The sequence below is a fragment of the Sinohyriopsis cumingii genome, chromosome 4 (genome assembly GCF_028554795.1).
Source record: "Sinohyriopsis cumingii isolate HCF-2022 chromosome 4, ASM2855479v2, whole genome shotgun sequence".
Lineage (NCBI taxonomy): Eukaryota > Metazoa > Mollusca > Bivalvia > Unionida > Unionidae > Sinohyriopsis > Sinohyriopsis cumingii.
Genome location: NC_142964.1, coordinates 123,773,727 through 123,794,521, shown reverse-complemented (window position 1 = coordinate 123,794,521; position 20,795 = coordinate 123,773,727). Strand labels below are relative to the sequence as shown.

At 35.9% G+C, this 20,795-nt stretch overlaps 1 protein-coding gene across 4 annotated transcripts in view; it reads left to right on the top strand.

Moving 5' to 3' along the window:
* Nucleotides 1-20,795, top strand: part of LOC149802036 (serine/threonine-protein kinase atr-like) — a 305,327-nt gene that overhangs the window by 215,423 nt on the left and 69,109 nt on the right. For all 4 annotated transcript variants that reach the window (XM_089956441.1, XM_089956438.1, XM_089956439.1 and 1 more), the window contains 5 exons: nt 3,553-3,675; nt 5,469-5,662; nt 14,513-14,723; nt 16,332-16,442; nt 18,518-18,586. In XM_089956441.1, the coding sequence (XP_089812567.1) occupies nt 3,553-3,675; nt 5,469-5,662; nt 14,513-14,723; nt 16,332-16,442; nt 18,518-18,586 (708 nt within the window). The remainder of the gene's footprint in view (nt 1-3,552; nt 3,676-5,468; nt 5,663-14,512; nt 14,724-16,331; nt 16,443-18,517; nt 18,587-20,795) is intronic.

Here is a 20,795-nt window from a genome sequence, read left to right as displayed (position 1 = left end):
TGTTAAATGTATGCATAGATGCCACCATATACGGCCATAGGTACTAAAAGTAGAAAAACCTTTGAACAACTTCTCCAAACTCAGAAAGCATCCTGTCATTGATAGATCTCAAAACTTTGTGCAAATGGTGCCATTCTGCCATCAAATATGGCCACTTTTACTACAGATATTAAAACCTTTGAACAAATTCTCCAAACTCAGAAAGCATCTTGTCATAGATAGATCTCAAAAGTTTGTGCAAATGGTGCCAATGTGCCATCAAATATTTTACTACAAGTATAAAACCCGTTTAATAACTTCTCAAAGTCCACTTGCAGAATTGGATCAATTTTGACAGAAAACATGCTGGAAGAGACGACTTTCAAATTTGCTGGAATAATATCCATCTGCCATCAAGTATGACCCCCATTACTAAATTCAGACCTTTATTTAAACAACTTATTTTTTTAAAAAGCACCACAAAATTTGACCAAATTTGACAAAAAGCATTGTGGCATACTAGGCTGTCAGTTTTGTTAGAAATAATGCCAGTCAACAATCAAATGAGTAAATTATGTTAGAAAAATCTTTAGATGACTTTTTAAACCTCTTGATAGAATTTCACCAACTTTGAAAGAAAGCACCCTGTTATAAAGTCCTTTATGATTGTACAAATGATGCCAAACTGCAATAAAATATGACCACCATTACTAAAATTAAAAATCCCAAACCTTATGACTTTCAGAATGTGTTCTGAAAAAGTTTGCCAAATTTTCCAGAAAATATTCTGGCATAATGGACTTGAAAATTTATGCAAAAGATACTGTTTAACCATCAGATAATGCCAACATTACTGAAAATAGGGTGCTTCGGATGTCCAATTGGTCTAAAGCATATAACAGGTGAACAGTGTCAGATTCACTTTGGCTTCTTGTTGGATTATGTCACATCAGAGCAGGTTAGATATAGTATTCCATGTAATTCTTCTTTGATGAAGACCAGATTTGTATCTGCAAAGTTTCAACTCGAAAATGAAATTATTTACCTATGTCATTGAAAATATACTGTTTTGAGCTTGTTAGGCTTTGCTAACTTTCATTGCTAATTATTATTATTATTAATATTATGATTTTTATTATTATTAAACTGTTATTATTATTATTATTATTCTGCAAATGGAATACACTCCAGCCCAGTTAATCTATATTGTGGTGTTCCACAGGGGTCTGTTCTTGGACTTCTCTTCATTCTGTACACTCATCCACTCTCAAGTGTCATAGATCATCATCCATTGTCTCACCAATTGTACGCTGATGACACCCAAATATTCAAATCTAGCCACCCAACTGAAGTTGATGCTACCATCCATGGTGCAGAGAGGTGTATTTCTGATGTGAAATCATGGATGACATGTAACAAGCTGCAGATGAATGATGATAAAACTGAGGCCATTCAGATCACAACACAGATTTTCTCATTCACATCCTTTACCTTAAACAATAAATATCAGCAACACCAACATTAAATTCACAGTCAGTATGAAACCAAGGTGTTACTCTGGACAGTACTCTCACATTGCACCAACATGTCTTGAAAATATGCAAGGCTGCATATCTTGAGCTGAGATGCATCAGCTCCATTCGCAAATATCTTTCAGTTGATGCCACTAAAACACTTGTGTGTTCATTAGTACTTTCAAGACTGGACTATAGTAACTCAATTCTGTCTGGTTCATCTGAATATCTACTCCAGAAACTTCAAAAAGTTCAAAACACAGCTGCTCGGATCATACTTAGAGTATCATGATCAGAGCACACCTTCCCGCTGCTCTGTACCCTACACTGGCTATCCATTCGATCCAGAATCAAACACAAAATTTGTTCTCTGTGCTACGTTTCACTGACGGACTCTAGTCCAACATACCTATCTGACCTCACCCATGTGTACACACCAGCAATATACTTATGCTCCTCTTCTGACAATCATATACTCATTAATCCCACTATGAAAATGAAGTCATATGGACAGCGTTCTTTTGCATACCAGGGCCCAGCAACGTCGAATGAATTGCCCAATGAACTTATACACAAAGACAGTGATCCCATTCAAGAGTGCTCTTAAAACTCACTTATTTCGACTGCAAGAACAAACTTAAAGACCTAATAATGTTTCCTACCTTAAATATTTCAGCATGTTTTTTTAAAATGTTTTCTAATTTCATGGTGTTTGTTTTTTGTAATCATATTATTATTAATATTATTATTAATACTGTTATTTTTATTATTATGAATATTATTATTAACAATATTATTATTAATGTTAGTATTAATAGTATACTTTTTATTATTATTAATACTGTTATTATTATTATTAATATTATTAATAATGTTATTATTGTTACTGATATTGTTATTAATATTAATATTATTAATACTGATATTATTATTACTGTTATTATTTTTATTATTACTATTATTTTTATTAATACTCTTATTATTCTTAATAATGATAATAATAATAATTTTGTTATTATTATTATTAATAATGTTGTTGTTATTGTTATTATTATTATTATTTTTATTATTCTTGATACTGTTATTCCCATTTTGAAAGACTACTGTGTACAGGATTTGCTGTCTCTGTCCTTTCATATTGCATGTATCTGTCTGACCATCTTGTCTGAGCTATAAATTCCACAATACTTCACCTCTTGATATCAAACTTGCAGTGTAGGTAGTGTAGGTGCATCTTAAGATGTAGATGTGCACCAAAACAGTCATTATGACCTACTTTCCAGAATTTATTAAAAACTTTTCAAATATATTTCTGATGCTTTTCACCATTTGCTAGTAAACTTAATTTTTGGGTTCATCTTAAGCTGTACATGTAGCATACACCAAAATGGTGTCCCCATAACATACTTTCCATGATATTTTCAGAACTTCTTAAAAATTGTGTATGTCTTCAGTGTCCTGGAGACCGCATCTGTTGACATCTAACTTCAACTGTGAGTCACTGTGCATCTTGATGATCTACTTTTCATTGGTTATTAAAAAAAAAAATCACAAATAAGTTGGATCTTTATTCCAATACATTTTCATCTGTTCCTACAAATCTTTCACTTAGGATGAATTCCTTTCACACATCCAAACTTAGTCACTGTAACCTCTTTGCCAGAAACAATTTGTAAAGCTCTGATTTCCACAGCAGTGCAGTATAAGTGCATATTGAGCACAAACTGTGTCAGACATCAAAACTGGTTTGTTATGATCTTTTTCTGCAGTTTCTAACACTCTTTGAAAACAGTAACTATTGATACTGAAGAAGGGATATCTTGTGAGCAAGAGTTCTCAAACATCTGAAGTGCATTAATAATAATGATGATGATAATAATAATAATAATAATAATAATAATATTATGATTATTATTATTAGTAGTAAAAGTAATAGTATTAGTAATATTATGATTATTATCGTTATTGTTATTATTATTATTATTATTTTAACAGCCTTTATAATCACTTTATTTGAATTAAAATTGTATCTCACTTACACCATATTTTCTCCCCATAGGGTGACTATGACCAGGCTCTATCATGCTTGTTAAGACATATGCAGAGCCACTTCAAGGACTTGGACAAACTGAAAGTAGACAACACTGAGGAGGGGAAGGCCTTGAGAAGGGTTTATGCTGAGGTGAACAGACAGGGACATTTTTCTAAATTAGAGTAAAATCTGTCTAAGCACACACAACCATATAAGGCTCAACTGCTTGTAGATGACATGTATTAAACCCCTTTTCGTAACTTCATTTTGATATTAACCAATATATCAGAGACAGCTGCTTGTAACTGAATGAATAAATCCCTTTATTTTAGTTTCATTTTGATATTAATACATCAGGGAAGGCTGCTTGTAAATACATGTATAAACCTCATTTTCTTATTTCCATTTAGAGATTCAGCCATATAAATGTGACGGCTATAAAAGGACATGTATTAATCCCTTTTCTTAGTATCACTTAGAGATTCTGCCATATAAATGGGACAGAATGTAAATGACATGTATTAATCCCTTTTCTTAGTATCACTTAGAGATTCTGCCATATAAATGGGACAGCATGTAAATGACATGTATTAATCCCTTTTCTTAGTATCACTTAGAGATTCTGCCATATAAATGGGACAGCATGTAAATGACATGTATTAATCCCTTTTCTTAGTATCACTTAGAGATTCTGTCATATAAATGGGACAGCATGTAAATGACATGTATTAATCCCTTTTCTTAGTATCACTTAGAGATTCTGCCATATAAATGGGACAGCATGTAAATGACATGTATTAATCCCTTTTCTTAGTATCACTTAGAGATTCTGCCATATAAATGGGACAGCATGTAAATGACATGTATTAATCCCTTTTCTTAGTATCACTTAGAGATTCTGCCATATAAATGGGACAGCATGTAAATGACATGTATTAATCTCTTTTCCTAGTTTTATTTAGATATTCAGCTTTCAAAATTAAGGACAGCTGATGGAAAAGGAAACATAATTTTCTAAGTTTTGCTTTGACATTCAATCTTGTATAAGTGACAGCTGCTTGTAAATGACATAATTTTCTTAATTTTGCTTTGACATTCAACCTTGTATAAGTGACAGCTGCTTGTAAATGACATAATTTTCTTAATTTTGCATTGACATTCAACCTTGTATAATTGACAGCAGCTTGTAAATGACACATACTTTTCTTAGTTTCGCTTTGATATTCAACCTTGTATAAGTGACAGCAGTTGTAATTGACACATATATCCACTCTTAGTTTCATTTAGATATTTAGCCTTATGTAAGAGACAGCTGTTCACAAAGGACAATTGTTATCCTTTGATTGTCCTTTATTGACATGTTTTTCTGTTATCCATATTAATTGTATATTTTGTTTATTAGTTACACCAACTCCTTATAGACTTTACGCGTAACATCTTCTCATATGTTTTTTTATATGAAACTAAATATTTGTATAAATAAGATAAAATTGTCAAAACAACACTATTGTCTTCATTTTTTCAGTTAATCTAAACCAAGAGATATAGTGAACAGGCCAGTTACCACACCTGTTTAATGTCTTTAACTAATTTTTACTCCCATTTCTCCATGAAGACCATCAAAATATACCATTTGCCAAACCTTTTCCATGTCATGGACTAAATTATGTCCTCATCTTTTCCTTGCAGACAGTTAAAACATGCCAAGTGCCACACCTGTTCCTTGTGATTGACTAAATTATACCCTCATCTTTTCTGTAGCGACAATTAAATATTTTATTTTAGAACTCCTGCAATTTAATTGAAAATAAGGTAGAGGTGATTTTTCCTTTATATTTGTTCCTGGAATTAATCTTATATTTCCATTCATTCTTTATTCATTCATTCATCCATCTATCCATCGATTCACTCTCTCATGTCCATATACTTATTCTTTCTTCAAGGCTCTGCTTTTGTATGGTCGATACAGCGAGGACACCTCTAACATGGAAAGTAATGCGATTGTGAAGCAGTACAGAGATGTGATAGACATACTGCCTGACTCGGAGGATGGACATTTTTATCTTGCCAAGTACTATGACAAAATAATGACCACACATCTGGAGGACAAGGATCGCACGGACATCTCCCGACAGGGGTCAGTCATCACACTCCTTAAAGTTTAAATTTAAATTTTTCTACATTTATTACACAACAGGATTCTTTATAGTTCATGTGTTTGTATGATGTACTGCATTGTACTCTGGATAATTATTGTGTTTGTATGATGTACTGCATTGTACTCTGGATAATTATTGTGTTTGTATGATGTACTGCATTGTACTCTGGATAATTATTGTGTTTGTATGATGTACTGCATTGTACTCTGGATAATTATTGTGTTTGTATGATGTACTGCATTGTACTCTGGATAATTATTGTGTTTGTATGATGTACTGCATTGTACTCTGGATAATTATTGTGTTTGTATGAAGTACTGCATTGTACTCTGGATAATTATTGTGTTTGTATGATGTACTGCATTGTACTCTGGATAATTATTGTGTTTGTATGAAGTACTGCATTGTACTCTGGATAATTATTGTGTTTGTATGATGTACTGCATTGTACTCTGGATAATTATTGTGTTTGTATGAAGTACTGCATTGTACTCTGGATAATTATTGTGTTTGTATGAAGTACTGCATTGTACTCTGGATAATTATTGTGTTTGTATGAAGTACTGCATTGTACTCTGGATAATTATTGTGTTTGTATGAAGTACTGCATTGTACTCTGGATAATTATTGTGTTGTGAAGGAGTGCTTGTGGTCTTCTTGTGATAGTTCATGTATTGGCATGAAGAGCTGAAGTGTACTCTTGATGTGTTGGCATAACATATTGTGTGTTGGCATGAAGTACAGCAGTTTGAAGATGGATGTGTTGGCATGAAGTACAGCTGTGTGCTTTAGGAGATAGATGTGTAGGCATGAAGTACAGCAGTGTTATTTAGATGATGGATGTGTTGGCATGAAGTACAGCAGTTTGAAGATTTGAAGATGATGAATGTGTTGGCATGAAGTACAGCAGTTTGCTTTAGAAGATGGATGTGTTGGCATGAAGTACAGCAGTTTGCTTTAGAAGATAGATGTGTAGGCATGAAGTACAGCAGTGATTTTTAGAATGATTTATGTGTTGGCATGAAGTACAGCAGTTTGCTTTAGATGATGAATGTGTTGGCATAAAGTACTGCAATGTGTTTCAGATGATGAATGTGTTGGCATGAAGTACAGCAGTTCGCTTTAGATGATTTGTTGGCATAAAATACAGCAATGTGATTTGGATGATGGATGAAGTGCTGCAGTTTATTCTTGATGGTTCATGTGTTGACATGAATTACTGCACTGTACACTTGTTGTTTCATTTGTTGATATGAAATATTGTAGTGCCGTCTTGATGGATCATGTGTTGACATGAACTACTGCACTGTACACTAGATACTGCAGCATTTTCTTGATGGTTTGGTGTTGACCTGAAGTACTTCAATGCGTTATTGATGGTTCATGTGGTTTCATCATGTAATGTGGTATAGTCTTGATAGATCATGTGTTGGCTTGAATCACTGTTGCTGGTCAGGTATGCATTGATAAGATTTTAGTTCAACTGATCACAGAAGAGCTTGTGGTCTTTTTTCCTTCATCTGTCTGTCCTATAACACAGGTTGGTTATCACTACTTCTCCTAAACTATCTGTAGGATTGCCACACTCACATATTCATCCATAGGTCTAGTTGGTGTTAAATGAAAATTGCACTGTTCGGACATCCATTAATGACCTCCATAGTGTCTATTTGAAAACTATTGTTACTGTTACCTCTTCTCACTGGATGTTTGTGTCTTCATTGGTTTTCACTAAAAGACTTCATCTGATGTCTGGTTGGTTTTTAAATGAAAATCGTGCTAATCTTACATCCAATATGGCTACCACAGCAGCCATCTTGGATATATTGTTATCACTTCTTCCAGATGGATGGTCATATTAGCAAGGGCTTTTGACCAAAAAGACTTATGATGTTTTGTTTGTCCTAAATGAAATTGATGATGCTCAGACATCCAATATCATTCCACAGTGACCATCTTGAAAAGCTTGTTATCAATATTTGTCTTGAGTGTATGGTCTTATCTACATGGGGTATTCACTGTAAGACTTCTTATAATCTCAAGTTGGCCCTAAATGAAAATGGTGCTAATTTTACATCCAATATGGCCATCGTGGCAGGCATCTTGAAAATCTTGTTATTGCCACTTGTTTTGGCTTGATCAACATATCATCATAGGGTTTTCTCCTGAATTCTTCTTATGATGTCTTCTTATGATGTCTAATTGTTCCTAAGGGCAAATGCCACTGCTTTGACATCTATTTTGGCTGCCATCTTGAAAATCTTGTTATTTCTACTCCTTCTAAATGAAAAGTTGTATCAGCAATCAGCATGATGTTTTTTTTTATAATATCTAGTTGCTCCCAAATCAAAATGGTGTAAATCTGACATCCAATTGGACTGCCATCTTGAAAGTATTATCACTGTTGTTTCTTAATAGAAAGTCTTATCATTATGGGGTTTCATCAGTAGAGCTCGTATGATGCCAGGTTGGCCCTAAATGAAAATTGTGGCAATTTTAAATCCAATATGGCCACTACAATGACCATCTTGAAAATCTTATTGCAACTTCTTCTGTATGGTCTTTTTTGACGTGGGATTTTAAACAAATGACTTCTTATGATGAGGAAGCTTTACATATACATTCATCACTAGGTCTAGCAGTTCTTAAAAGAAAATTATACAGCTTGGACTTCCAGTTTAGCTGCCATGACAGTTGTATTGAAGAACCAACTATGACCACTTGTCCTGAAAAGAATGTTGTTTAGACATGGGGTTTTTGCCCAAAGACTTCTTATGATATCTTTTTACACCCAAATGAAAATTGTGCCAGTATGATATCCAATGTGGTTACCATAGCCACCATCATTAAAATTGTGTAGTCACTGCTTATTCTAAACAGAAAGTCAGTTTGTCATTGGCTTTTGTTTTTTGCTCAGTGAACATAAAATCAATCTGATATTCAGTATGGCCACCTGTTAAGGGAGGGAGAAACACTAATGGTTCCATCAGATTCTGGAAGCCTGGAAAAGTTTTAAAATTTAAAAAATACATTTCAAGGGCCTTGAAAAGTCGTGGAATTTCTCAAAACTTTGTAAAGATTTGGAAAAGTCGTGGAGTTTCTGTTCTGACAATGAGTTTAAAAAATTGATAACTGCAAATTTCATAGAGACACAGTTATGATCAACAATGCAGGATATTGTTGTTCTTGAGTTTTGTGAAATGGTCACAGAAAAGTTTTGGAAAACTCGTGGAATTTGTTTTTTGTTAAGTCTGCAGGAAGCCTGAACACTGTTCTTCCTCTGATTCCAGGAGAGTATGGGATCTTCATCTCTTTGATCCCAGAAGTGTATGGGATCTTCCTCTTCCTTAGTGAAGAATACTGTCCCATTGGAACAGTTTCATTCTGAATCACTTCTTGATCCCTGGAGGGATCTGTCTCATTACCTTGAAGATGCGGTGCTTCTGAAGAATCACAGAACTATATCAGGGTAAGCATTCCTGAGACCTCAGTGAGTATGGGATCAGTCTCTTGCAATGTTGAGAGATGTAAGCACTTTTAGAGTCAGAGAATTCTATCAGGGTTTACACCTCTTGATCACAGGAGTGTATGTGATCTGTCTCTTATGGAGCGGAGAGACATAATGTCCTTGAAGAATTGCGGCACTGGGATGGTGGTGGAGGACAGTTAAGATCACAGAGAGCAGATCGTATCTAAAAGTAATAATATTACTCAGAATTTTTTGTTGGAGGTTTGTCCATCAGATCATTATCACCTAACTGGATGCAGGTCATCTCTTATTGATCAGTGGAGCCCCATCTATGGTACAAGAACCAGGATCTGGTTGAAGTTCCCCCATTTCTATTCTACCAATCAGTTATGTTGGGGATATGGAGTTGGCATATACATGTCTGACTAGGGACAGAGATTTGGTCAGCATTTCCCCTTTCCTATGTTCCTTTTGAATCTCTGCAGGATGTTGTGATGTTCATTACAGGAGAACAAATATTCCTTCACAATAATAGCACCATTGATACCCATGCCTCGGTCTCAGACCTGTTCAGATGTGGCATGTCATGGACCTACATCTGTTCATCTAGAGCCAAACAGAAAGACTAGATGATCAGTGAGGGATGGGAAATGTTCCTGTCCCACTAAAAGTCTGTGAGTAAAGGCAGACCCACCACTCTCCCTGAGCAGTTGTGGGATGTGGATGAATCATGACAGGTGTTTCCCATCCACTTAAAAAGCCTGCTACTAGAGGCACTACTACCACTTCCCAGAAGAGTTACAGAATGATGATACTGATACTCACCAGTCTCCCTCTTATAAAAAAGTACTGTATTGGGTAATCCTGTCTTCCCTCAAGAGCATTAACATGACAATAATGTCATTTTGGTCTAGGTGGGCTCAAAAAAGTTTGGTCCCTCCTCCTTTTTGTGTCTCGATCATCCCCCCACCTGTCAGTTCAGGCAGAGGAGGAGGAAGAGATATGGTTTTATGATAAGGCAGTAAATGAGCTTCCATTAGATTTGTGTCCCAACTTTTAATGGTTAGGGGACAAGAAAATCCTATTCAGTAGGAACCAGTTGAGATAAAGGATTCTGCATGAATCTGTTTATTCAATAGGAACTAGTTGAGATGAAGGATTCTGCCTGAATATGTTTGTCAGTAGGAACAAATTGAAATGAAAGATTCTGCCTGAATCTGGAATGCCATAAGGCCGAGCAAGTTGGCAGTCTCCATCGACCTTCAGAATGCATATCATCATATCCCAATGTTTTCTCTACACTGAAAATACTTCTGCTGTTGGCCATACTGAAAGGTTTCCAATTTCAATCTCTGCTATTCATCCCATTGCTGATCCACAGTGACCCAGCTAGGACTCACTACAGACCTAGAGAAATTGGAGCTAATCCCTTAGGATTTGTTTACATGGGGATAAATTTCCTCACCAACCTTGGCAAGCTACCTTTAGTGTTCTACCGGACAGGATAGACAAAATCCTGGCTCTTTGGTAGCATTTTAGGACAAGACCTCATCAGCTTGCCTTGAACTCCCTGCAGACCTTGTTCTCTTGAGAAGACTACTTATGCTTTCTCCAGTTTCTCCTTCTTGCAGAATGGAAACTGTACAAGGATGCCCTGTTTGCTTGGATTCCTCTGGGCTCAGAAGTTTATAACCACTTGATTTCATTGGCTTTTAGGAAGTTTCTGTCTGGAATCCCAATTCACACCTTTGAACCCCACTCTAATCTATACATGTCAGATTGAGAACCAGAAGGGATAGTTCTTCAGGTTCATGATCCTGGGAAGAAGCTACCCTTCACATAAACAGTTTGGAAATTTGAACCGTATTTTTATCTGTTCATGGGCACATCAACCAAAAAAAGAGTAATTGTATGATTGTCTCCCCCAACAACACATCAATAGTAGCATACCTCAGGCATCAAGGAGGTACACATGCCCCATTGTGAGGTTGGAACCTCATTGGCTGGGCAGCTTGTTTACCTTTTGTATTCAGCATATTCCATTTCTATTTGACCACCTTAAAAGGAAGAATAAGGGGTTGGGGGATTAAGGGCTCCACCTTAAAAGGGAGAATAAGGGGTTGGAAGCATTAAGGGCTACACCTAAAAAGAGAAAATAAGGGGTTGGAAGTACTAAGGGCTCCAGCTTGAAAGGGAGAATAATAGGTTGGAAGCATTTCTTGCAACCTATATGTATTACGGGCTCCACTGAGATCTCAGCATTCACCTTTTCCAGGTGGATTGTCCTCACTATCGAGAGAGTTTATCAGTCCTTCAGTGAAAGGAAGCTTTCATTAATGAGAATTAAAGACCATGAAGTTGGAGTTATTGGAGGATGTTATGAAATCTGAATTTTTTGGTGCTTGTAGACTACTTTCTCCTCCTTTTACATTTGGTCCTTAATGCACTAGAGAGAAGGCATTTTTCCATGGGCCCGATAGTTATGGCACAAAAAGTGACACAATTTGCTGTAATGTTACAGAAGTTGACACCACAACTGTAATAAAAAAGTGTATATATTTTTATATTGGCATTTTTAGGCCATCAGCCTCCCTCCAAACTGACAAATTTAGCATGGCAAGAGTGACAGGTAATGTATTACTGCTATTAAAAAGTAGCTTTTTTAAGAGGGCATGGGGGTAAACAAATTTTAATAATGTAATACTTACCTGTCACTATTTCAAGATTCCCTCCCACCCCACTTTAATCTCCAAAGCATATACTGGGTCTGAGTCAGAGAGGAAGAGTATTCCCATGAGTCAATGATATGGTAGTCAGACTGGTTCCTGTTCTATATTTAAAATGACTGGTTATGGGTTCTCCATTCTATATTTGTAAATGCTCTATACGACTGTATGTTTTAATTATGATATCAGATGAGGGAACCCCCAAAAGGTAAGCAAAGCAAGTGACATGTAAATATTGAATTGCCAGTATTAAAATTTGTTTTACCACTTTAAAAAACTACATTTTTATGCAAGTATTTTATAGTTTGGAAACAATAGTATTTACAATTGTTAGGTTAGACTACACAGATATTTATTTCAATGTATCTACATTGTAATAAAATTGTTAGACAACTCTAGAAACAAAGATAGTAGTAAATCTTGCCTCACCCCAACTAGAATCTTAAGATATTCAGACATTAGGAAAGGAAATTACATTTGTCCATCCAAAAACATTGAGTAATGATAGTAATAAGATGGATCACTGGAGACATGACCTTTCTGTTCTCCATTGACAGACCTTTGCTGGAGACATGACCTTTCTGTTCTCCTTGATAGACCTCCACTGGAGACATGATCTTTATGTTCTCCTTGATAGACCTCCACTGGAGACATGATCTTTCTGTTTTCCACTGACAGACCTCCACTGGAGACATGACCTTTCTGTTCTCCTTGACAGACCTCCACTGGAGACATGACCTTTCTGTTCTACTTGGCAGATCTCCACTGGAGACATGACCTTACTGTTTTCCCTGACAGACCTCCAATGGAGACATGACCTTTCTGTTCTCCACTGACAGACCTCCACTGGAGACATGACCTTTCTGCTGTCCTTGATAGACCTACACTGGAGGGATGACCTTTCTGTTCTCCTTGACAGATCTCCACTGGATACATGACTTTTCTGTTCTCCTTGACAGACCTCCACTGGAGACGTGACTTTTCTGTTCTACTTGGCAGATCTCCACTGGAGACATGACTTTCTGTTTTCCTTGACATACCTCCACTGGAGACATGACCTTTCTGTTCTGCTTGATAAATCTCCACTAGAGTCTTGACATTTTTATTCTATTTGACAGATCTCCACTGGATACATGACCTTTCTTTTTTCCTTGACAGATCTCCACTGGATACATGACCTTTCTGTTTTCCTTGACAGATCTACACTGGAGACATGACCTTTCTGTTTTCCTTGACAGATCTCTACTGAAGACATGTCTTTTCTTTTTTCGTTCACAAATCTCCACTGGAGAATGATCTTTCTGTTCTTTTTGACAGATTTCCAGTGGAGTCGTGACTTTTCTTTTCAGTTTGACAGATTTCCACTTCTTCTTTGTTCAATAAAGTTCCATGAGGCAGATAGCTCCATTTGAATTCTTTGTTGCAGACCTTAAACAAAGAGTTATAAGGTGATTATTAAAGACCTTTGTCAACAGCTTTGGGCATAGAATGTAATGGACTGCTATATTTTTATATTCCCAGAGAATTTATAGTCTTTTGGTCAAGGCCTTTAGGTATTGAGTATAATGGACTTCGCAGATGATGCTGCCCTAGCCACTCACACAGAAGCTGAGCTACAGCACCTGATGGACCGCTTTCTTAATGCATTCGATGAGTATGGGTTGACCATCAGCCTAAAGAAAACAAACATGATGGCTCAACAACTTCGAACTTGACGTAGTCAGTTCACGTACCTCGGCTCTACCATCACCAACAACCTATTGCTCGATGCTGAGCTCAACAAGCAGACTGGAAAGGCATCAACAACTCTCTATAGGTTGTTGCAGAGAGTGTGGAACAACAGCATGCTGACCCTGAACACTAAGATCTCTGTGTATCATGCCTGCTTGTTAAGCACTCTCCTGTACGCCAGTAAAACCTGGACTCTGTATGCCTCACAAGAGAAAAGATTGAGAGCTTTTCATATGCAATGTCTCTGACGCATACTTGGGATCACCTGGAGTAACAAACAACGAAGTGCTTGAACATGCCAAGATTCCCAGCATGGCCACACTCCTCCGCCAATGTTACATCAGATGGCTGGGCCATGTACGTTGGATAGGTGACGGATTGATCCTTAAAGACCTTCTTTATTCGGAACTTGCCTCTGGCAAAAGGTCGATCGGACGTCCACATCTCCGCTTCAAGGATGTCTGCAAGCGTGACATGAAAGCCCTTGACATCGATGTCAGCACTTGGGAAGAGCTTGCTCTAGACAGGCCCAGCTGTTGTCATGCTCTGATCACTGGTTTGAAAGCCGGCGAGGACAAGTTAACGCTTGCTAGATGACGAAAAGCGATCTCAGAGGAAGAAGAAGCAGCTCCAACACACACCAGACCCAACCTTCAAGTGCAGCAAGGACTGCCACTCCCATGTTGGGTTACATAGCCACAGCAGTTGCTGCACAACACCAACCGGGACATCTCTCATGGGCGCACTTCCATCGTCGCTCGCTCTCTCTCTCTCTCTCTCGACTAACGGATTCCAACCAATAATGGACTGTTATATTTTTATTTTCACAAGAATTTATATTCCATGTGATCAAGAGCTTTATGCATAGAGTGTAATGGACTGTTTGTTTTTTATTTTGACAGAGAATTTATAGTCCATGTGGTCAAGAGCTTTGGGCAGTCACTGCGATATGGGAATCAGTACATTTACCAATCCATGCCACGGATGCTCAGTTTGTGGTTTGATTTTGGAAGTGGTGTGGTGGAGTATGAGAAAAAGGAGAAAACCAAGCCAACCCAAACCTCAGGACAGACTCTTCAGAAGGTTCGGCTTATATTGAACAAGCTGAACAAGGTAACAATTCACCTTATTTCTTTGATTTGTTAAGATTTAACTGCAAACAACTGTAATGATAATTTACTAAATGTCACTGTAACAAACTGCACACATGCCATTATTACATTATTTAATTTCAGCTTGTCATATTTGTAAATATATGTGGATAATATATTGAACATACTTGCCTATAAGTCGCACCTTCCCCCCCCCACTTTTTATGGCTACAAAAGCCAGTTTCTTTTTGACCCTTCTCTAGTCAGCTCCATCTAAAGGGGTTACTTATTGTTGGTGCGTCAGAGTTGCACTTTGGAAAAATAAACAAGCCAAACTGGATAGATAGATAGATTGGAAAATAACAATAAAACCAGTGTTAAATAGCTATATTATTGAGTGGAATATGTCACAAATTAAGACAACTTAAAATTTGTTTAATTAAATCAATTAAAATCCATAATGCTTGACATTTTAAGTCCAGTTATATGATAAATCTTTGAATTCAGTTATAAGTCACATACCAGTATCAAAATAGTTCAAAATGGGATCCCATAATTTGAGTATTCCAAATGTTTTATGAATAAACAGTGAAAGTTAAGTCCACATTTATCCTATGAATGTCATTCTCAAATATAATCTGATTCAAAGTCCAAGAATTCATTCTCATTGTCTGATAAAGCTAAACAAATCCTCTATATTCATCTAAACATTGTAAATTGTCATCATCTAGTCATTGTAAAATCATCGAACTCCGTTTCCTCACCATCAATGTCATATGCAGGTGCTTATGTAGAGTAACTCTTTCACCATACTGTCTGTGTCAACTATTAAATTCTGCTACTGAACATGTCACCTGTGTGGCAAGATCACAAGGAATCAAAATAACCACCCTCTGTTACTTGGCACTGATCAAGTATCAAACTCCTGGCTTGATTAAAGGGTTGTCACATGGGGAAAAAACAAAGAAGGTGATGCCTTTACAACCTCAGGGATTCAGTGGAAGACATAGAACTCTACTTAGCACTGAACATGTATTAAATTTGCACCTGAATCAAAAAGATTGTGAACGTTAAAACAAGGGGTTATTGGACCACATACTCTGGCTTGGGATTTAAATCTAACTTTTAGAAAAGAAAAATACTGCTAATAAATCAAAACTTTTTTAATGCACCATACACAGAGTTTATACAGCAAAACACAAATAGTAATACTAATAGAGATTGTTCCAATGTGTACAAACCCTGATGCAGTATACTTGCTAATAATTATCCATGGTAAACAACATTGATGGACACTTCGCTTTGCAGTGGGTGGATTTTTATTTACCTGTAATATTTTCAAATGTTTAAAATCCAGATAACTGTAGATACAAGTATTGTGTAATTAATACTGTCATGAAAAGGATAAATATATAAACACATTTCTGAGTGAGAATAATGGCATGAAAACATAAAAATATTTATGTGTCCTGAAAAAAACGAGTTTCCAACTGTACCCTAGATTTAACATTGTTTTGAATGTTGTGCTTAAAAGATAACCCTTATGCTGCATGAATCAAATTTTCCGTAAAAAAAAGGTTAACTGATAAGTGAGTATTTATGGTATATTATCTGTATTGTACATTTTCAGATAATAGCCTGTATAGGGAATGTCTTAGCAGCATACCAGTGGTTTACAGCCTTCCCTCAGCTGATATCCCGTATTTGTCATGCCAGTGCTGATGTGTTTGAGCAGCTCAAGGTACTGAGTTCACATTGTGCCAGGTTTCTTTTTTGACGAGCAAATCAGGGTCAGTTTCCTAATGGTGATAATGTTAGTTTTAGCTTAAGTTTCATTGTCAAGATTTTTCACCACAAATATAACATCTCTAAAACTGTTCTACTCAAAAAGTTTTCAACATACTATGTATACTTATGTACAGTAACTACATAATGCACAGACCCATATCTGCCATTGTATAATGTGCTGGCTGATCTGGGCCTATGCAGTTATGACTGATCAGTACAATGAATGACGTTGGCCCTGTTCTGTCATTGCAGTATCCAATTGCAGTGGCCAATAGCTGATATGGGTCTTTGTTGTTTGCAATAAAATCTGAAGTTTATGCAAGTGTATAAAGTAGTTTACAGCAGGTGAACTTAATTTTAAGGTGGACTTGTATTTGAGGTCAGCAGAATTTTGAATTTTTAGAGTATCATCATCTTCCCAAATGAACTATATACTCAATGGGTATACTGAACCCAGATTTATTGCCAGTTTGTTATGGTCTAAATATTCTAGGAAAACTTTAACATGTGGATTGGCTGGTCAAGCCAACTTAACCCTTTACCTCAGAGTGCATGGCTATGTAGGCAATTGATATACAAAGTTACACAGTACAATGCACTATAAATAAAACACCTGTTACCTATTTGACTCCATATACATAGGACTGCCAGTTAGCAGTTACAGCAGTGTAGTACATGTTATGTTCAACATTAGTTTTAACCATTTTTCATTTTTGGTACACATCTATTATGTATAGAAAGATTTAAGAGTAAAATCTGATCATTATAGCTGTATAAATACTTTTAATTTTTTATGTGCTTTAAAATTTTGAGAGACCTCTTTCACTGCCGAGCCAGTGAAGCCATGTGACCAACTGTAGCTGCCATTTCTTACACTCGAAATTTAACAGTTCTTTGTCTACATCTCCATCACTAAATCACCTGACTTTGATAAATTACAAAAACTCTGTGATGCCTAATTCAACATCAGAGTCTTTACCTATGTTATTAAAGTTTTAATAGTCATGATTCTAATCGTGCAAATTCCAGAAAACACCGAACGAAATCTGTGGCCTCCATTTTGGTTAAGTGGAAAATCCAACCCAGTTACTTTAAATAGCAGATTACAACTTGAGCTTAAACAGGAACCATGTGATCTGATGTAATGGGCATTCAGTGAATGTATTATCTAATAGGGAGTTTTCCCTAAGGTGGCACTACAAAAACCATCTTGAACTGGCTGTTTACAGTGGGCGTCCAGATACGCTTCCATGAGAATAGTGTAGAGGTGTCCATGTCCATTATCTTCCATGTGAATCAGGTAGAGGCGTCCAAAGGCGCTTCCATGAGAATGGGGTAGATGCATCCAAAGGCACTTCCATGAGAATTGGGGGTAGAGGTATCCAAATTGCACTTACATGAGGTAAACTGTTAAATGTTTAGGCATGAATACATAATGAACCACAAATAGTCCATTAACATTCCACAGGAATTTTATTATGCAAGTCTGACTTACAGGAGGAGGCAGATTGGAGTAGCTTTGTGATATCTTGAAAGGTTTATGGGTGAAAGTAATGGTGATGATTTGCAGGCAGTAGCCTTCTTGCCCAAAAGTTACAAAAAAATCTCACACCTGGATCTAAAAATTCTGACATCTAGTGTTTGGTCTCTTATTAGATATAAAACAATCAGATGTCAAGAGTATTAAAATTAGTTTGAGTTTGGGTGAGACAACTGTGACATTTTTTTGTACTCATAGGTCCTGATCAGTTGACCATTTCTGGAATTGCTCATGGTGGAAAAAGGTACCTCAAATGAGGTCACATGGGTAGTTGAAAACAAATCACTACTGTACAATATTGTGATGACATTGAGCATCATTTTGGGAGTGGAGTACACTTCTTAGAAAATTTTTATTTTGGGGAAAGGTACATTCTGTGAGATACAGGTTTGTAACTCTTGGTCAGTCTCTGAAAAAGTCTTTCATGCCTATAGTCTGTTTTTTTCAGGAAAGAAAAAATACAATATAGAGATGATGTATATTTTCAGGCTATAATTGCTCGGACCATGGTGACATTTCCACAACAGGCTCTTTGGATGATGATGGCTGTTTCAAAGGTACTCATAGTTCCTATGATTATTTTATTTACGTTTAAAAACCCTAATAAAATAAATTATGCCCTAAAAAAGAAGTTCAGGAAACCTGTCTGGCTGGGTTCCTGAGCAGAATGGATCCCTTTGCATTGCAAGCACCAAATTTAGATTGTCACCTTCTCTCAAAAGTATTGGAACTGTGTGACAGGGATGGCCAGAGATACCCTAAATCTTCTGCAGATATGAATTTATGTATAGATCACAGCACCATGGCTGTCCTCACATTTGACAAAGATCCTTACCTCTGAAAAAGTCTCCCCGGCAATTATTTTGATTCCCATGTCATCACAGTAGATAGTGCATATTCTGGCTAACACCCTTATTCAGCTGACGTTTTTGGTCCCATTTCATGTTTAAGTGCAGTGTTTTATTTTGCAACTAATGATTTTGAGTTATATTTTCTTTGATAATGATAATAAAGAATGTTTGTAAGATGGTTTGTTAGTTTGTAAGAACTGTTCCAATCAGTTTTGTAATGAAACTATAGAAATTGAGATAATTACACTGAAACATTTATTCTCCTACCAGCCAAATTATGAAAGTTCATCAGATAGACATGGTTTTGACTCTCAAACCTCTGACACCATCATTTTTCAAAGAAACGATTCATGGTAATCTTACTTAAAAACAAAGGAAAGAGAACTTTCTTGACACTGTGCTAAATGCCAATAACCTGTATAAACAGTAAACAGTAATGCTAAATGCTCATGGAAAAGTATGACTTTGGGAAGTTAATACAGTTGATTGTCATAGAGGTGACTAACAAGTAAGACAGTCAGAGATAAGAAACCACAATTGCTATAAATTAAAAAAATTAAAGTCAGTGTGGATTTGAGTGTGTGTGTGTGTGTGTGTGATGATGATTTTTCAATCTCCTTAGTTGGTCAACTCATTTTTTTGTTTGAATTATAGTAAATGCTTCAAAAACACTAGATACTTTGTTTTTTTCTAAATTTGAATTTCAAGTCATTTATGGGTTTATATGATTAGGTAATCTTATTCTCAATTATACAACATTGCTTCAACAGAGGTTGGCATACCAACCCACCCTTTTAGTCTCAAATAAACTTTCAGTACTGTCTGGCAGGTTGTATTCTGCCTGTGTGAAGCACACTACAGGTCTCCTAACAGTTCGTGTCAGCAACCAGTTCTCATCCTGTTCTCAAAAGCATAGATGTTAAAAATTACCTTCTATACTGCTTTTTCTCAACATGTAGTATATAGTTTGAAGAGCAATAAACAACATCAACCTGGAAAAAAAATTTAAGAAACCCACCCCCCATGAATCACTCTCAGTTAATCTTGTTGACATTGCAGGTGAAAGTACAAGCTAAATTTGCACATGTTCAGTCAATTAAAAAAATGATAAAGGACATTTATTTCACTACATATTATGGATCACTGACTAAATGTATCAAATTGACAGTAAATTATGTGTAGCCGATATATTTATTCCGTGGATAAAGTAAACATTGCACTTTATCAAGATCCAACAGTTCAACAGTATTTGGACAGCTACTGGTGTGTGTGTGTGTGTGTGTGTGTGTGTGTGTCACTACGCCGGGGATTGAACCCACAACCTCCTGCATCTGAGGCTACTGATGTAACTTTTGACAACATTGCATCATGACATGACTGTCACTATTAAGGTATAAAACCTAAATGAAAATACACTTTCTGAAATAAAATAAACACCTAATTGAAAATACACTTACTGAAATAAAATAAACACCTAATTGAAAATACACTTACTGAAATAAATAAACACTTAATTGAAAATACACTTACTGAAATAAATAAACACTTAATTGAAAATACACTTACTGAAATAAAATAAACACCTAATTGAAAATACACTTACTGAAATAAATAAACACTTAATTGAAAATACACTTACTGAAATAAATAAACACTTAATTGAAAATACACTTACTGAAATAAATAAACACCTAAATGAAAATGCACTTATTGAAATAAATAAACACCTAATTGAAAATACACTTACTGAAATAAAATAAACACCTAAATGAAAATGCACTTACTGAAATAAAATAAACACCTAAATGAAAATACACTTACTGAAATAAACACCTAAATGAAAATACACTTACTGAAATAAAAGAAACAAACACCTAAATGAAAATACACTCACTGAAATAAAAGAAACACCTAA